The sequence below is a fragment of the Malaclemys terrapin genome, chromosome 4 (assembly GCF_027887155.1).
Source record: "Malaclemys terrapin pileata isolate rMalTer1 chromosome 4, rMalTer1.hap1, whole genome shotgun sequence".
Lineage (NCBI taxonomy): Eukaryota > Metazoa > Chordata > Testudines > Emydidae > Malaclemys > Malaclemys terrapin.
The window spans coordinates 143,141,992-143,160,275 of record NC_071508.1 but is presented as its reverse complement, the minus strand read 5'-3'; the positions used below and the strand labels follow the sequence as shown (position 1 = coordinate 143,160,275).

At 42.4% G+C, this 18,284-nt stretch overlaps 1 protein-coding gene across 5 annotated transcripts in view; it reads left to right on the top strand.

Moving 5' to 3' along the window:
• TMEM260 (transmembrane protein 260) overlaps window positions 1-13,609 on the top strand; it is a 52,876-nt gene extending 39,267 nt beyond the window's left edge. For 2 of the 5 annotated variants that reach the window (XM_054026517.1, XM_054026515.1), the window contains 9 exons: window positions 289-406; window positions 632-804; window positions 3,597-3,768; window positions 5,659-5,807; window positions 7,677-7,736; window positions 7,989-8,165; window positions 9,484-9,537; window positions 10,050-10,140; window positions 11,398-13,609. In XM_054026517.1, coding sequence (XP_053882492.1) covers window positions 289-406; window positions 632-804; window positions 3,597-3,768; window positions 5,659-5,807; window positions 7,677-7,736; window positions 7,989-8,165; window positions 9,484-9,537; window positions 10,050-10,140; window positions 11,398-11,670 — 1,267 coding nt within the window. In that variant the 3' untranslated portion in view covers window positions 11,671-13,609. Of the gene's footprint in view, window positions 1-288; window positions 407-631; window positions 805-3,596; window positions 3,769-5,658; window positions 5,808-7,676; window positions 8,166-9,483; window positions 9,538-10,049; window positions 10,141-11,397 lie in introns of those variants that run through there. The other 3 variants (XM_054026516.1, XM_054026518.1, XM_054026519.1) reach the window with 3 other exon arrangements.
• Window positions 13,610-18,284: the final 4,675 nt, after the last annotated feature.

The following is an 18,284-nucleotide window of genomic DNA, read 5'->3' as shown; positions in this document are numbered from 1 at the left end:
TAAACTTAGTGTTTAATGTGTAGCTCTGGAATCCTTCCATTGGTGGTGCACTTTGAAAAGAGAACTTTGATCTTTAGTAATAAAAGAGAATTGTAGAATCGTAGGACTGGAAGGGACCTCGAGAGGTCATCTAGACCAGTCCCCTGCACTCATGGCAAGATGGAGTTTATCTAGAGGCCAATTCATTGTCTTAAATATATATATATATTATTGTTTTTTCAAGATAAATATTACTTTTCTGTTCTCCTTTTAATCATTTTCAGAGGAACGTTATATTGTTTCTTTTAGGGCTAAGCAGGAGAAGTCATCAGTGATATGGCTATTTACTGGAATGCTCTGCATTTATTCGTTCTTCTTTGCTTGGAGGGCAAATTTGGATATTACAAAACCACTCTTTATGGGTGTGGTAAGTTTTGTGTTCTATTAATTTTACAAAGAGGCACCTATCCTGTTCAGTGGGCTACCCTTATCTATCCTTACTTCATCAGAGGGGGCAGGTCTAGACGGTGCCACATAAAACTCAGTCAGAAATACAGCGCTTTCGCTGAGCACACTGTGAGCTCTGCCACGTACAAATAAATAATGACAAGCCTGTCAGCTGGATCCATCCTTGTTGTGTTTTGTGCCGTAGGTGGAGCGATTTTGGATGCAGAGCAATGCAGTAGTTGCTGTTCTAGCGGGACTAGGCCTGGCCTCTCTTGTCTCTGTCGGAAATGCAGTGCTTGAGAACAACCGTGTGCTGCAGTGCGTGGAGTGGCTTTCCGCTGCGGCTCTTGTTACTAGTCAAATATATGCCAATTACAGGTAACAAATACCCCAGAAATACTTCTTGACGAGACCTCATGGCCCTGTTACACTGTTAATCTCGGATTCGTTGTGGCCCTAACCATACTGCTCAATTCTCAAATGCTTATAAAACTTTAAAAGGCCAATTCTTGGCAGTGGGGTGGAGGGTTTGGGGTGATTCCTTGGACGGACTCAGAGGCGTTCAAAGGCAGTAAAAGGCTGGGGCCTGTTTTCTTTGCTGGCTTTGGGGAAGGAAGGTCACAGGTTCAAAGGCCACATCCAGAGATGGGTTTGGAGACAGTGCTGTCCAGGGCCTTTATGGCAGCATCTTGAAGACCTTTTGACGTGCAAGTGCTGTTTTGCCTCCCACTCATCCTAGAGAAGCACCATTCTGTCCTGCAGGCCCTCCCCCCAGCACCCAAGTCCCTGGAGCCATCACCCAAAGTGGCCTCAGATTATTTCCATAATCGGGTCTTGTGGATGCCATCTTTCTGATCCATAGAATCATAGAATCATAGATTATAGGACTGGAAGGGACCTCGAGAGGTCATCGAGTCCAGTCCCCTGCCCGCATGGCAGGACCAAATACTGTCTAGACCATCCCTGATAGACATTTATCTAACCTACTCTTAAATATCTCCAGAGACGGAGATTCCACAACCTCCCTAGGCAATTTGTTCCAGTGTTTAACCACCCTGACAGTTAGGAACTTTTTCCTAATGTCCAACCTAGACCTCCCTTGCTGCAGTTTAAACCCATTGTTTCTGGTTCTATCCTTAGAGGCTAAGGTGAACAAGTTCTCTCCCTCCTCCTCATGACACCCTTTTAGATACCTGAAAACTGCTATCATGTCCCCTCTCAGTCTTCTCTTCTCCAAACTAAACAAACCCAGTTCTTTCAGCCTTCCTTCATAGGTCATGTTCTCAAGACCTTTAATCATTCTTGTTGCTCTTCTTTGGACCCTTTCCAATTTCTCCACATCTTTTTTAAAATGCGGCGCCCAGAACTGGACACAATACTCCAGCTGAGGCCTAACCAGAGCAGAGTAGAGCGGAAGAATGACTTCTCGTGTCTTGCTCACAACACACCTGTTAATGCATCCCAGAATCTTGTTTGCTTTTTTTGCAACAGCATCACACTGTTGACTCATATTTAGCTTGTGGTCCACTATAACCCCTAGATCCCTTTCTGCCGTACTCCTTCCTAGACAGTCTTTTCCCATTCTGTATGTGTGAAATTGATTTTTCCTTCCTAAGTGGAGCACTTTGCATTTGTCTTTGTTAAACTTCATCCTGTTTAACTCAGACCATTTCTCCAGTTTGTCCAGATCATTTTGAATTATGACCCTGTCCTCCAAAGTAGTTGCAATCCCTCCCAGTTTGGTATCATCCGCAAACTTAATAAGCGTACTTTCTATGCCAATATCTAAGTCGTTGATGAAGATATTGAACAGAGCCGGTCCCAAAACAGACCCCTGCGGAACCCCACTCGTTACGCCTTTCCAGCAGGATTGGGAACCATTAATAACAACTCTCTGAGTACGGTTATCCAGCCAGTTATGCACCCACCTTATAGTAGCCCCATCTAATTTGTATCCATGCAAGGGAATGTACTCCAACCCTGTTGGTATCACCCTTTCCATCCTTCTACACTGTCCTATGCTTTGATCTCCCTTTATGGCAAGAAAACAAATCCCTGCTTTTAGTGTTCCAGCCTGACTGCTAGAGCTGTCTGGAATATAATCTACTCCATTGTCTGCCCTTACTCCTTCTCTGGGATCAGAGGTGCCACTCTGGACAGAGAGCTAGGGCCTCCTGGAGCATCAGAAGAAAAACATGGAGGTGAACTACATTGTTTTCAAACAAACAAAGCAATACATTTGCATTTTATTTCAGTAAGAGGGGGGTTACACATTTCAATTGGCCCGAACAGCCATTTAAACCTTCCGCTGCTCTACTCCAGCTTTCCACATGCCTTGCCTACCTCTCTGGGTACTTTGGGGGAGTTAAGGTCTCACCAGGGCCCTGTTCCATGGCCAAACCAAAATTCTCCAGCTTGGGTATGAACTAATTTCGGGTGGCTGCATGCTGAAGGAGAAAGGTTGCAAGAACCAGCAGCAGTGAAGTGTGGGAAGTGTAGTATTCATGAGTTCCTTCCCCACAGGCAGCTTCTTAACGTACAACTGGCCTCCGAGGCATGTCGGCCTGGGCTCTAAAGTAATTCACCAGCCTATCCCAGAGCTTGTGACTGTGTGGGGTCTATGCAGTTTGGAAAACCACAGATATTTTGAGTTGGAGCTGCCTGTTAATGTTTGTTTGTTTTAAAATGATCCACCTTCCTAGCTGGTGTAAATCTGCCCCTCTCCGTCTGACTTTATATTCCCATGCTGAGATTCTCAATACAATGAGTATTTTTTAAAGCTAGAAAAATGCTTTTTAATTGACACTATCAGACATTTCATTGTACTGGCACTTGCAGCTAAAACTAATAAATGCTTGTCTGGGTTATATGGCCCAATAAAAATGGGAGGTTACCGTGTATTCATTTACAGTTATTTTAATGGCTCATATTTCTGCCACCTGCCTGCCATGTGACCTGGGCAAGTCGCTTCAACTTTTGTGTCTCATTTTCCCCACCTGTAAAATGGGGATTGTGATCGTCATAAAAGGCTTTGTAGTCTGTGGGTGAAAAATACTATTGAATAGCTAGATGGGTATTATTTTTATTTCTGACTGCCTATCGAATAAAATTGTTTAAAGCCCCATCAATGTCTATTCTAAGATGTTTATATTTTGATGTCTTCTGTTAAGCATTTGTGACCAAAGCCGCAATTACGTTGTCGATAAATTTGCAAGGAACCTTCTGTCCTCCGTGCCACCTGATGCAATAATCTTGCTCAGAGGAGACCTAACAGGGAATTCTCTTCGTTACCTTCATTATTGTGAGGAAATGAGGCCCGATGTCACCTTAGTGGATCAAGAGGTAGGTAAATACGTAGGAGGCAATCCAAAACTTTGCTATAGAAAACAAACGCAGGTTCAGCTTTTCACTTTTTCCTTATGTTTCATTTTTCTGATTTATAACGTTTTATAAATAGTCTCCTTTAGTTCAGGGTCTAATTGAAGTTTCCAAGCTCTGAGACCTGAAGCGACTAGGCTTGACTCAGAAGACTTGTTCAAACCATGGAAGCCCATTTTCTCTATTGCAAGGCTGTGCCTACAGCACTCCTCCAGAGTGGCACGAAGTTTCGCTTGAACTTTTTCACTAGTGTGTTTGGCTTAGAATGGAACATGTATGCCAACAAGATGGCACCACAATAGCCAGTGCATGTGAGGGAGAAGTGAAGAAGAATATGGCAAATCTGTAAATGTAAAAGAAAAGTGTTTTTTCACCTGTCAATACCGAGATACCCGTATCAATGTGTGTGTTTATGCAATGGCCCATGAGGTTTCCACATGGTTAGCCATGTGCCTTTAATTTAATTAAAAAGATACATTTTCTCAAGGTAACAAGCTGTCCAGTGTGAGGTCTGCCCTTGGGACTAGCTGCACGAAACTAAAACACAGTTCTGGGCTTGCACAGTTTGTAGAGGAATGATAGAAAGTAGTCTGGATCCATAACCACGAGTCACTTGAGTTTGGGGCTATTCTGGTGAGGCAGGTGAAATGTTCAATGAGATGTTCTCAAACGCAGATCCTTGAAAGCAGACATGGCAATTCGCCGTCTCATAGAGGGGTTCTGTGGAGCGCTGCCATCATATGGGAAGCTTCATCGTTTATTGCAAAAGATTGCTTCCTCCTTTCCTCAACCCTTGTGCCCAATCTGTCTCCCCTGGTGTGAGATCATACCTCTTGCCGCATGTCAGTTTTGCCATTCCTTCCCCCTCTTCCCCCACTTCTTCCACGTACCAGTTTCCTAGGAGGAGAGCTCTCAGCAGGACATCATCATACCCCTTCCTTGAAGAAGAGGGAGAGCTCAGTCAATGGTGCCTCAGAGGCAGATGCAGTGACGGGACACTGATCAGTGCTTCTTCCTCCTGTGCTCTCTTGTCGGCAACACGAACAACAGGAGTTGGAGGGGGAATCGGCTGCTCAAGTAATTGATAACTGAAAATGTTCAGATGTCACTTACAGCCAATATTTGTGCTGTTTGGGATGTTACTGGACCTGAAGTCTCTTGTGACTGCCCAGTGAAGAGAGAGACTCCTGTGGGTGCAGAAGGGCACCTGGAAAATGTTAAAAGGGGGAGCAAGTCTGAGATCTGTCCCCACAAGGCATTGCAAGAAGGGAGCAGGTCCTTGGCCCCCACCCCAAGCAAGATGCTGACCGCAGTATGCCAGTGATGGGGTTTGTCATTTTGTACAACGTTGCGGCTCTTTTCCTGCACTCCGTGTCATTTGCAATCTTGTGGGTGAGATTTTTCCAGGCTCCTAGTTGTACAGTTTTTATACAACTGCCTTGACGAGTCCTTTTATGTTTATATCTGTAGTGTGTTTGCAGGGTTTATTTCATCCCCCTTGTAGCCCTAGAAGCACGAAAGAATTATTTAACATGGAAAAGGAGATCACTTATTTCACTTTGTCGCAAATGAGCACTGAAGCCTTGAAAGTGTAAAATGATCTATATTGCAAGGTTTTTTGATTTGCCTGCAAAACCAAAACATGCTGCCTAATGTTTAACCAAAATTTAGCCTCTTTGCACATCTCTAGTCAGTGGATACATTTACACACGCAGAGAGGTTTTTCTACACTCTCTTGAGCCATTTTTTTTTTAATCTGTGCAAACTTACATTTTTGGTGTGCGCGCAGGTGGGGAATTTAGTCTTAAAGTTTAGATCATTTTAATCTTTTTTTTTTTTAATCTTTTGTGGTAGATGATGACTTATGAGTGGTATTTACCAAAGATGGCTAAGCATTTGCCAGGCATCTCTTTTCCTGGGAGGCGGTGGAATCCTGTAGAAGGAATATTACCCGACGGAACGCTCACGTTTAATCTCCATCATTTTCTCAAAGTAAATAAACAGTAAGCATTTCTTTCCTAAAACCTTTAAGCTTTTTTCCTAAAATTGTTTACCTAGCAGCAGCTATTACATTCCAAAAGACCAATTGTCTACACCGACTTCCCCACTGATTTAATTGAATATCTAGGCTGAAGTAACACTGTCCAGCTATAAACTTTATTGTTCAGGAGGAAAAATAAAAGGTGATTAACAAAAACAGCTTGTAAGATCTTGGCACAATTCAGTTAAAAAAAGCAAAGCTCCTACATACTTGAAATCACCACAGGTGTAGAGAACACTTGTCGTTTCCCCTTCATGACACTGCGGCCATCTTGGTAGTATAGAATGAATGTACTCCAGGAATAAACATTGTACAAAAATAGCCTGGTAAGAGCAAAGAAAGGATTAAACACTCACATGAATAAGAATAGCATCCGCATTTTGACTAGCCAGGAGAAACATGGCAAGGGCTTCAAGGCATAAGATGATTGCCAGGTGTGGTCAGGAAGAAATGTTTCCATTCCATGGTGTGGTGGTTCCCAGTTGGCCATGTGCATTGGAGGGGTCTCCTTACTTCTGAAGCATCCAGTGTTGGCCATTCCAGAAGTGCAATATTGGATTGAATATCAGACTAATCCATAGAAATTCCCCTTCTACAGTTAAATGGCCTTGACAGGCATGTAACAGCAGTAGTTTCGATATTCAAAGCCCAGCAAGTCAAATGCTGTGCATACCACAACCGCTATGCCAATAACCGTGAGCACCTAATGAATAAAGATTGTGACACACATAAGGGTGACCATTGTATAAGGATGGGCAATATAGTGCTGAGTGTGCAACTGCCAGGTCTCCTAGCTGCAGTTCTCGAGGACCAAGCTGTGTGGTCTGGACACAGGACTGGGACTGGGAACTCCTGAGTTCTGATTCTAGTCCTGACAAAGGCTACATCTGCAGTTCTGAGCAAGTCAGTTAACGCTGTTTCCTGACACCAAAGTTCTAATAGTGTTGTTCTGCATTAATTGATAGGGATAGAAAACCTTGCCTATGATATTGGTCTGGTAATTTTCCCTTTTTTTAATATAAGTAAGTATTTTAACAGTTGATCTCTGGAAAAAACTGTTTTTGCATGTGTGTGTGTGTCTGCATCTGTGTGTTTTCAGACTTTGATACACTCCTTTCAACCTGACTGGTTCAGCTGTTGAGCTCACAGACTGCAAGATGACTTCCAGTTTGCTATCTGGTGCCCAATGGTAGGGGTGCTAGGAATACCTTAATAGATTCAATGGACTGGAAGGAGGGGAGGTGGCTTATGCAGCACTGGCAGGTACACCCACATGCAGCTGCATGGGGAGAAGGCGGAGTCATTGCCTACGCTTTGGCATAGAAAGGGTTACATTCACTCTGCCCTGGACAGCCCCTTCTTTGAGTGCACCCTCTGTTGCCGCAACCTCAGCAGACAGTGTGTGAGTTGAGCTCCCTTCTGCCCCGTATCAGTGCTTCTAGGGGGGATGGGCCATGTTGTTCCTGTAGACTCCTCCCTCCTTCGTGAGCCCCCCAGCAACACCTGAGGAGGAGACAGACCAAGCTATTGCTCCACTGAGTGGAAGTCCTGCAGGTACTGCAGCCTGTCTCTCTATGTGCTAGTGTACACCTGGCTGGCCCCCGCCTGGAAACTGAATAAGGAGCCCCCTCCACCAACACAAGCCAGGGGAATAGGGTTCCCCCCCTCACTCTCACACACCTGTTAGTCGAGTCCTGCCCATTTCAAGACTGTCAGGGAGAGCCATCTCCCCGCACCTGATCATCCAGCCCACCACCAGCAGGGCCCATTCTCCCTCCTGACCACCCTGGAGATCAGCAGATGATTTGTTTGTCACCGCTGTTGCCAACAGGAGCCTCAGGACAAAACCATCTGCCGGCGCCAAGGCTGCTGCGGATGGAACAGCCGCCAGGTAGGGAGTCATTATCTGCTGGGATGTTGCAACAATCCCCGCTTCTTGTCAGTCCCAAGTAGCACATACTCACTGGACACTGGTTTCAGATCTTCTCCCAGTTCATTGCCTGCGCATTATCCCAGATGCCGTGCTTTGTACTTGTCGACACTCGGGAGGAGTTGTTTTCCACTGTAGTGGTGAGTGACGCCGTGAAAACTAGAACGCTGGAAGCGTTTACAAATAACGGAGTCTCTCTCTGTGTTTTGACAGTAAGGAAGCATTTGCGTGCATAGGACTTAACGAAGGGGACTCAACTTGGAGAAAAAGCTATTCACTTTGGCCATGGGGTTCCTGTGACAAATTGGTTTCTTCAGGAACTGTTTTTAACCCAGGAGAGTGGTTACATCTTACAAGGAGTCTCTATAACTGGACTGAAGACTATGGAAGGTATGAAGCGCGGCTGTTTCAAATCTTATTTGTCTTTCTTGGCCTTGTAAATCATGAGGGACTCTGCGCTGTGTCTTCCTGTTAATTAGTCTTCTGCTACCAGCATAAGCAGTGGGGGAGTTGTGTGCTGCAGTGTTAATTCACTTAGCAGTTCATCTTCAGAGAGCTAGACTCAAACACTGATGAGGTTACAAGTGAAAATTGGCTTAGAGGTATCATCAGTGTCTTCCTCCACCATGGTGAGTGTGGCACCACTTTCCAGGATTAATCGTGTCTGTATGAGGGGCTTGGGAATGGGCTAGTGAGGATCTTTAGGGCTGGTGAGGTACTTCATAACTATAGATTTGTTGGCACGTTAAGTTGAAATTGAGGGGCAGCCACACAACTCGGTATGGTCTTATAAAGCCTTTTCCGGTTATAGTCAGTGCTGTGATCCCTTGTCTTCAAGAGCACAAAGGCCCCTAGCCAATGGAGCACTTAAGCGCATGTCCTTAAATACATCTCTATTCAGTGGACTACTTAAGCACATGTTTAAATCCCAGGGAAGTCAATGGCAATGCTGAATTACAACTTCTGTTCCCCAACTTAAAAACAAAATAGTCGGGTGTTTTAAAGTGTAAGATTATAATCTCAGTAGTGCCTGCTTGAAAGAAAGATGCTATTTATATTAGTGTTAAAACTATGAGACATAGTTCAGTTTGGTGACTCACTGGGCTCAGATCTTCTTTTCCCTGTTCACAGGGGCAAGAGTATTAAGGACATGACTTATCTAACTCCCAAAGCATCACAAACAGCTATAAAGGGTGCTTATATCAGGCTACCCAGCTTGAAGATAGTCAGGGTGCTGTGAGACGTATAAAAGGAGCAGCAAGAGATTATATCTAGAGAGAAAAATAAGGTTTATCCAGGAGCAGGTTCATTCTGAATTCCTTGCTGCTGTGCCCTAGACTTCATGGCCACGTTCCTTCTGCTTAGGTGATTTATAACCTGAGAAGTTGGCGGGGAAGGGGTTTTGTCGTAGAGTGCAAGATGATCGTGCAGTGGGTGATATGCATGGAGTCCAATGGAGGGGGGGAGGGATAGCTCAGTGGTTTGAGCATTGGCCTGCTAAACCCAGGGTTGTGAGTTCAATCCTTGAGGGGGCCATTTAGGGATTTGGGGCAAAATCAGTACTTGGTCCTGCTAGTGAAGGCAGGGGGCTGGACTCGATGACCTTTCAAGGTCCCTTCCAGTTCTAGGAGATAGGATATCTCCATTTAAAAAAAAAAATGCAGTGCTGTAGGCAGCGTGGTTGAATTTTACTTGAATTGTTTTTTAGGTTTGATCCATCTTCATGGGAAGCTGTAGCAAATGAAGAGATGTGGCAAGCCAGGTGAGGTTCTCTTCACTTCCTGGCAACCCACGGCTAATGATTTCAGTTTGTTGCCATGGAACGCATGTCAAAGTGGGTGCTGTAATAGCGGGTGTTGCTTTGCCGCAAAGTGAAATATTTCCCCCTCAGAAAAAAATAAATGTCTAGAGGAAGACTTGCCTAACAGGAAAATTCCCTGCATCCTATGGATTGTACATCAGCTTCATGAAATGGTTAGAACGGAGTGAATTCTGTTGACTAGGTCCTGCAGAAATGTGGATTTTGCTGTAAATGTCTCGATGAAGGAGAGGATAGTTTGGTGATAGAGTGAGAAAATAGATTTGTGTCAAATGTAATCCACAGTAAACTTTCAAGTGGAGAAGAGATGGGCTTTCCTATACCATTATAAGGGGCTTTTGGGGATACATCTTCCATGAGACAATATTGAAGGTTTTGCCTGTTCATATGAAGTGACCTAGTTGTATTTAAAAAATGATTATAATTGTCGTGATAGAGTTTATTCTGTTTTCTAGGATGAAAACAGCCTTCTTTATCTTTGACCTTGCAGAAACTGCTAGCGTGTCTGCAGATATAAAATCCCAACTTTATACCTTTGCATACAGTGTAGGTAACTTTTTGTCACCTTTTTTCCTGTTGTTGTTGAGCTCTCTCTAGTGCTCTGATACTAGGCAAGGTCCAAGGCACGTACAGGTAAGTCGCATCTTAGGCGCATTTAACATGCGCAAATTCAGCTTTGCGCGGTCGGCAAAAACGGGGGGAAAAAAAGAAAAACAATATAAAAACTGCATCTGTAGTGTGGGCGATTCTGCCCGCCATTGAACTCAATGAGTGTTTCACTATACGCGGTTTTCCCTTTACGCGCTAACTGCGGAACGGAACCCGCACGTAAGATGAGACTTGCCTGTATACATAGCTAGATAGCATGAGTGCTGGATGTGTTCTTGTTCATCCAATCCAAGTCTATAGCAAATTAAAAGGGGATTGTTCAGGGATTTTATCCATTCCTGTTTCCCTCTTTAAAAGCCTGCCCCAAACAATTGCAGCAGCATGTCTGGATGGTCATTCAGTTAGCAAATGAAGGTGATGCTAAAAACGACCTAGCTAGCACCTTGTTTTGTAGAATGATGTACTCCTAAACCATGCCAATTGAGCACTGCCACAGCGCCGAGCCAGCAAATTCCAAAATCTTCTTTCTGGAAATAAGTTCACACCACTAGAAATATTAGCTGTGACCTCATTAGTGGCTCATTGGTAGTACCTTACTGGTAAAGGTATTAAGTGTTGCACAGTCGCAAAACTAATCATCTCCGTTGGTAGAGATGAGGAACATCTTAGCCCAACAGATGAACAGTTAATAGTTTTCTTTAAATTGTTCCCTACTGTGTAGCATTTTGAAGTTTGTTGTCCCCTCTTCAGGCGGATTCTTAAGCACTTGCCTAACTTTTGAGCATGTGAATGATCCCATTGAAGTCAATGGACTGCTTAAGTCCTGTTTAAGATGTCCCGACCTTCTGAACTATTGGGTAAATGTCTTTCCATGCGTTATAGTTGAATCTCTTTTCCATAGTATAACAACTCTCTCAGGGAAGTATATTATGTCATGGAATGGGGTCATATCATTCATTTGCAGCATTCTAAAAAAACTTTGCAGTGCTAGTAAGTGACATATTTTTGCCACCCAATGATATTCCAACTCATACTTCTCTGCATTACTACTAGATTGATTTCACAGACATGGCATTCTAGATTTTGGCTGTCAAAATAATATTTATCGTTTGTGCTTTCTTAACTCTGTAAAATTCTGAAAAAGCCACTAAAGAGAGAAATGTGTGTGTGCTTTATATTTTATTTATTTTTTAGTCATACAAGGAAATCATCAATTCACATAAAAACCACCCAGTCAATTGGCATAAAAACTATGCGATAGCTTGCGAAAGGATGCTGCGTCTCCATAAGGTGGATGTGGACCCTGAAGTGTTGTTATCTGAAACTGTTAAACATTTCCTCCTCTATACGGAGAAAGCAGAGGATGATCCCCAACAAGCAGATATTTTGCAGGCTGTAAAACACCTGAAGAAAGAGCTGCAGGGGCTGAGAAAAATGAAAAAAAATCTGAAGCGGCTGGCGGTCTAGAACCCATTTGTGGACCTGCTTTCTGAAGTGTTAAAATTCTGAAGTCGGGAGGTAAAATTGAATCCGTTATTAAGAACACGAGAAGGTTTTTTAAATACGACAGAACTGATAGCGGAAGGAAATCAAGTGGTCTCCTGGATGGAAATGTAGCACTGTTCTTTCTTTTGCTGTCGCCAGATGAAGAGTTCTGGTAGCCAGCACGCATTTCACATTGATTTGTGTAGAAAAACATTTGTTACCAAATTAAGCATTGTGTTTAAAATAAATAAATAAATAAATAAGTGAGGAAGTCCAAAATACCGTGTATGCAAATACGTCCATTGATTTTATTTGATATGTATAATTACTTCATAAATATATGAAATTCATTTCCTACAAAAAGTTCCTTCTGTTGTCGAGTTCCAGCTATGTAAAATATCTCTATTTTGTATATCTTTGTGTACAGTATTACACACTGCCATTAGAGAGAGGGGGGTGTGTGTGTGGGTGTTTGGGATATAGGATCATTATTCATAGTAAGTGAACCCATGATTTAGTTACCCAAAGTTATCCAGAAAGAGTGCTGGTAAAACCTTTATACCTCACTACACTCTCACACATCCTGTAGATGTCACAGATGCTACAAAAAAATAGTTTTAGGAATGTTTTAGAGCATTTTAGCTGAACTATTTTTTGTCTTTCCTGTAGAGCCAAGTGAGTTGGTTCCCATGAATCTAACTGTGTCAGGCTCAAGGGACCAATAGAATTGTCTAAAATTGACCTAAAATAGCTGCCCTATATTTTATTTTGTTACTGATTTTGATTCCTTTTTCTTTGGTCCTTTAAGGGCTAAAACTGAGTGCTGGGCCTCCACTGACAAGGTAGGAATTTTACCTTCCCAGTGATTATAAAGTTCCTGTTTCTAGCCCTCAGGCCCTTGAGATATTTTTAGATTTAGAGAAGCTGTGGTTGGCCCACGACGGAATCTTGGTGGAGGTAATTTTGGGGGGAGAAAGAGGAAACATTTATGTGGCAGGTTGATTTTTTTTTTCAGTAACCACTGATCAAAGCCACCTTGGGGTTTGGAACCTTAGAATAAGTGGAGATTGTGAGCAGAGTGCAGGAGAAATGGTCAAAGGTGCACCATAGGTTTATCACATGGCTCTGCAATTTATTATATGGATTTCCCCCCATATATATATTGTGTATATATTCTATATGTAATATATCTGTCTGTGCATGTGTGATTCTGGACTGTTATTCCACTTACCAGCCCTGATATTTCTCAGATATTCTTCATGTGTAGGTCTGTTTTTTTAAATGTAACAGCTTCATTTCCTTCCATAGAGGCTTAAGTGGACACTGGGTACTTACAGATCACACTTCTATCTGAAAATTCTTACCCTCCGGTTGTTTCGTTACAATATTAGAGAAAAATATTTTCCTCTCTTTCTTTCCATTTTGGTTACTGTGTACATTTGGCAGCACGTTTTGAATAGTCGGTGGCTCAATGTTTGTGGTGGGCGATTTGCAAACACTGAGAAGAATGGGAACATGTGGTTATAAAACCACAAAAATGGCCAGGGTGACTGAGAGCTTGTCTGCACGAAAACTTAGTTGTGAGCAAGTTGGAGTGCTAAATGCACTAAGCGCGTGCGCCGAGTATCCATGTGGACCCTGCTGCTGCGCACTAAACATTTCCTTTGATCTGTGTTCCCTTTGGTCCGCTTTGATCTATCTCACTTTGACATGGGAGGAGGGAGCTTTTAGCATATGGCAGACAGTGGGTGCGTGACGTGGGGTTGATTTACACCTCAGCTTGCCACGCGCTAAGGCTTCATGTAGACAAGTCCTCAGGTGTGTTTTAACTCATTGTTTTGCAGTTGACTAGATTTCAGGTTGATAGTACCCTTCCATTTTGTCAATTACTGTATAAGTAAAGCATTCATCTAAAACTACAGTATATCATACGTCCCTACATATCAGCCTTTTCAAATGAGCATTCTTCTCCCTTCTCTTGATCAGTCCTTCAGCACAACGGATAACATTAGGAACCCTGTTTTTTTGACTGCTTTTGTTCCCTATATTAATCACAATCCATTCAGGCAAATATAGTTAGGCAATTTCTGTCTTGATTACATGCCCCTTCTTAGCTGCAGCGTCCTGAAATAATTTGAAATCTTTGTGGATTCTAATGCTTACTTGGGAAAAAGTAGAGCCACACAAAGGCCTGGTCCACACTAGCCCCCCACTTCGGACTAAGGTATGCAAATTCAGCTACGTTAATAACGTAGCTGAATTCGAAGTACCTTAGTCCGAACTTACCGCGGGTCTAGACGCGGCAGGGAGGCTCCCCCGTCGATGCCGCATACTCCTCTCGCCGAGCTGGAGTACCGGCGTCGACGGCGAGCACTTCCGGGATCGATTTATCGCGTCTAGACCAGACGCGATAAATCGATCCCAGAACATCGATTGCCTGCCGCCGGACCCGGAGGTAAGTGTAGACGTACCCAAAGACATTTCAGCTGTGATCTGATTAAAATAATGTGTCGTCTCTGTTTTAGTAGGTAGCAACACAAACCAGAGAAGAATTCTCCCACAGAAAAATACATTCCCTGGCTGGAAAATTATTGGAAATGTGAAGCTAGCAAACAGCTATTTTAAGGGGTCGGGAGGAAATTTCCCTGGATTATCTATTCCCCAATATACATGTTGTAGGTAGATAGAGATAGATAGTGTGTGTATCTAGAGCTGAAAAATATCACTGTCGTCAGACTGTGAAGGTAAAACTTTGGAAGCTAGAGAAGTTTCAAGATTCCGTTCAGTGAAACCATTTGGATTAGGACTGCTGGTACTTTTACCCAAAGCAATTGTTCTGAGAATGTTTCAAAGCCTACATGCTAAACGGCAATGCTCAGAGATGCTGGCAGAAGTTTAATTTTTATCGGCTCCTCTTAGGTGGCACCCTTAAGTTTATCAAACAAGTAAAGCTGATATAGTCTTCGTTAGTCTCAGTTGCACGAATCGGTTGCCAAGTAAACAGGATTTTGCATTCTCCTAATTACTTTCATATGTGTGTTTTACCTCTATTTGTTCTCTTGCAGAACTGGTCCTAATAATTAGCCAGACTCCTGCTGCCTAAATGTAAAAAAGGAGACTTCTGAGGGTTTCTCTTATAAATTCATTTCTGTTACAAGCATCTTTTATACATATTACTAAAGGGAGCGCACTAAGAAATGCAAATAATAGTTCTTTATTTTATTATGACAGTTAATTAATAGCAACCTGTTTTAATGAATAAAGTCACTCAGAGTCCTTCAGCACTTCCTAAGTAGAGGCCAGAATCTGTAGGGATTCTTTTCCCCCCAATTGTATAGCTCCTAGACTCCAAGCACTATATAGGCCTCTGTATAGAAATGCTCACTAATGAAGAGGGAGGGCTAGAAGCTTGTCTGCATTCAAAGATCACTGGTGAGTCATTCAGCAAGAAAAGGCCCCTTACTAGGAATAGTCACAGTTCCGTGGCATTGTACTAGCAAAAGGGTCTGATCAAAGGTCTCCTGTGGAGCTTGCATGGTTCCTTTTCAGACTACGACCATAATTAAAACCACTAATTCTCTTTTAAAATGCTGCAGGATGCCATGTAGGCATCTGTCTGGAGTGTCCTTTGTGATGTCATAAGCTGTTAAGGACCAGTGCTGAGGGCTTTTGAGTGAAATGCCAGTCATGAAGGTGCTTCAAGACAAGGGTGCCTCTAAAGGCTTGACAGGGCCTTGACTACACAATTCGAGCTGAATTTGCCCCTTGTCAGCTGCCAGTAAATAAATCTCAAAGGGGGAAAAGCTGAAGTTTCATTACCTGATCCGTGGGGCTTTGTTGGTTTTGGCATCACACAGGGGAAGCTCTTGCCCCTCCATTCTCTGGATTTGAAGATGTCCATTGGAGCCTGCAGAGTCTGGGTAGGGTTCAGAGCGGAACCTTTTGAAGAGTGTCAATAGTTGTAACAGTTCAGCTGTTAGGAAGACAAATAAATGGAGGAGCTCATTAATCCCCTTTTGGCTCTCGGTGCCTTTTGCCCTTTTATCACAGCCTTATTAGGCTCCTGCTCATCTTGAACCAGAAAAAATGAATTGAAGTTGTTGAGTCCTAATTGGCAAAGACTTTTAATCATGGGCCAAGAAATTTCACTGACTTGAAAGTAACTTCTCCACAGGGAGGAACAAAAAAATGCTTGGTTTACCTTAAAACAAAACAAAACCTGTTGGGGTTCAGTGCAGTGTAAAATGTTAAGCAAGCAATTGGTAAATGGGCACGTCCGTGCTTACACCGCATATGTTCACTGCTTATAAAATAATCGTGGCGTCAGAATCCGAACAATTCCTGAAATTGAGTTGGATTTTGCATGTCTGCATCACCATTAAATACCCGTGTATGCGATAGAAACACCTACCCTCTCAAAACAGCACACTTCCCTGGAAGCTATTCTCCACAGGCCAGGGAATGATGTTTTATAGCAGGGGTCGGCAACCTTTCAGCAGTGGTGTGCTGAGTCTTCATTTATTCACTCCAATTTAAGATTTCGCGTGGCAGTAATATATTTTAATGTTTTTAGAAGGTCTCTTTCTATAAGTCTATAATATATAACTAAACTGTTGTTGTATGTAAAGTAAATAAGGTTTTTAAAATGTTTAAGAAGCTTCATTTAAAATTAAAATGCAGAGCCCCCTGGATCGGTGGCCAGGACCCGGGCAGTGTGAGTGCCACTGAAAATCAGCTTGTGTGCCATAGGTTGCCTACCCCTGTTTTATAGGGTGGAAAAGTTGATATCAATCATTTGCAGTTATTTATACAGTACATGAAGTGTAATGATACTGCATAGTTTCCATCTGCTCTGTGATGATTTTGATCTTGGGATATTGCACCATATCTAACAACTGTGATATCTCATTAAACCAGTGGCTCTTCACTTTTCCAGATTACTGTACCCCTTTCAGGAGTCTGGTTTGTCTTGCATACCCCCTAGTTTTACCTCATTTAAAAACTACTTGCTTACAAAATAAAACATAAAAATACAAAAGTGTCACAGCACACTATTACTGAAAAACTGCTGACTTTCTCATTTTTACCATATAGTTATAAAATAAATCAATTGGAATACAAATATTGCATGAACATTTCATTGTATAGTATACAGAGCAATATAAACAAGTCACTGTCTATATGAAATTTTAGTTTTGCTGATTTCACTAGTGCTTTTTATGTAGCCTGTTGTGAAACTAGGCAAATATCTAGAGGAGTTGATGCACCCCCAGAAGATCTCTGCATTAGGGTGACCAGACAGCAAATGTGAAAAATCAGGATGGGAGTGGGGGGTAATAGGAGCCTATTAAGAAAAAGACCCAAAAATTGGGACTGTCCCTATAAAATCGGGACATCTGGTCACCCTACTCTGCGTATCCCTAGGGATACGCATGCCCCTGGTTGAGAACCACTGCACTAAACACATAAAAAGAGTTTGAATCAACCAATCCATAACTGTAGGCACTTAGGTGTTTTACTGTAAACCAAAATTTTGTTTAAACAGAGATTGTGTTAAATATAGAATTAATTTGTGTGTTTTCCTCCCTCCTCAAGTTAAACAAAAAATAACTGTTTCCATGTCTCAGAATGCTTTTATGCTTATACTAAAAATGTCATGGTCCAGCACAGCCTGAAAAACATCAGGCTCACGCATTATGACACAAAACCCTTTCTCTGATTTTCACTACTTAACTTGTGTGTTTTGGAAATTTACCAGACTAGGCTTCAGCCTTAAGGATGGTATTTACAAGCTTAGATCTGAACAAAAAAGTCCCGATGAGTTGCTGGCTTGCTTTAAGTCATCTGGTTAACTGCAGCACCCACTAAGAGAGGCCGGGGGAGGATTGTCCGTATTGCTCATCCTTGACACTTGTCACAAATGCAAAACAGCTCAACTCACAGCAAACAGCAAAACTCACAAATGAATGAGTCATGTTTCCAGGGAATTCTGGGAACATTTAAAGGACAAGATCTTGGCACATCATTACATGAGCAAACATGCAGCTAAAGCTTCTGCAGTGATCATGATATCAAATGAAGACATCATTGTCAGTACCCTCTAAAAGTCTGTTTAATTTGGATCTGCATGGCAAGTCTAATTCGAGCAGCAATCATAGAGCGATGTTCCTACCTGGAAGTAGTCCGAGGTGTATATAAGCTATGAGTTTTCCACAAGAAATGTGTCTTTGCAATTCTGTAGTAAGATTTTTTTATTTTTTAATTTCTAATCCCTTTCCAATAAACCAACGTACAATCTTCGGGCAAGATTTATTGATGTAAAAGACTTACTAAATGCTATTCTCAAAATAGTGACGATTTGCAAGTTCCAGACTCCACCCCGGTGAATGCAGATCTGGAAAGTTTACTGCTCTCAAAGCTTCATATTAATGGCAAGTCAGTGGCATTACAGACTTTTTAACATTAGTGTCCAATCCGGTTGGTGTCCTTAGATGTCATAAATAATTTAAAACAAAAATTTAATGTGAATTGCAAGACCTCATTTTCGGCAATCATGAACCATTTGGTTAAAGTTGAGTTACTAAGATTCAAAGAGA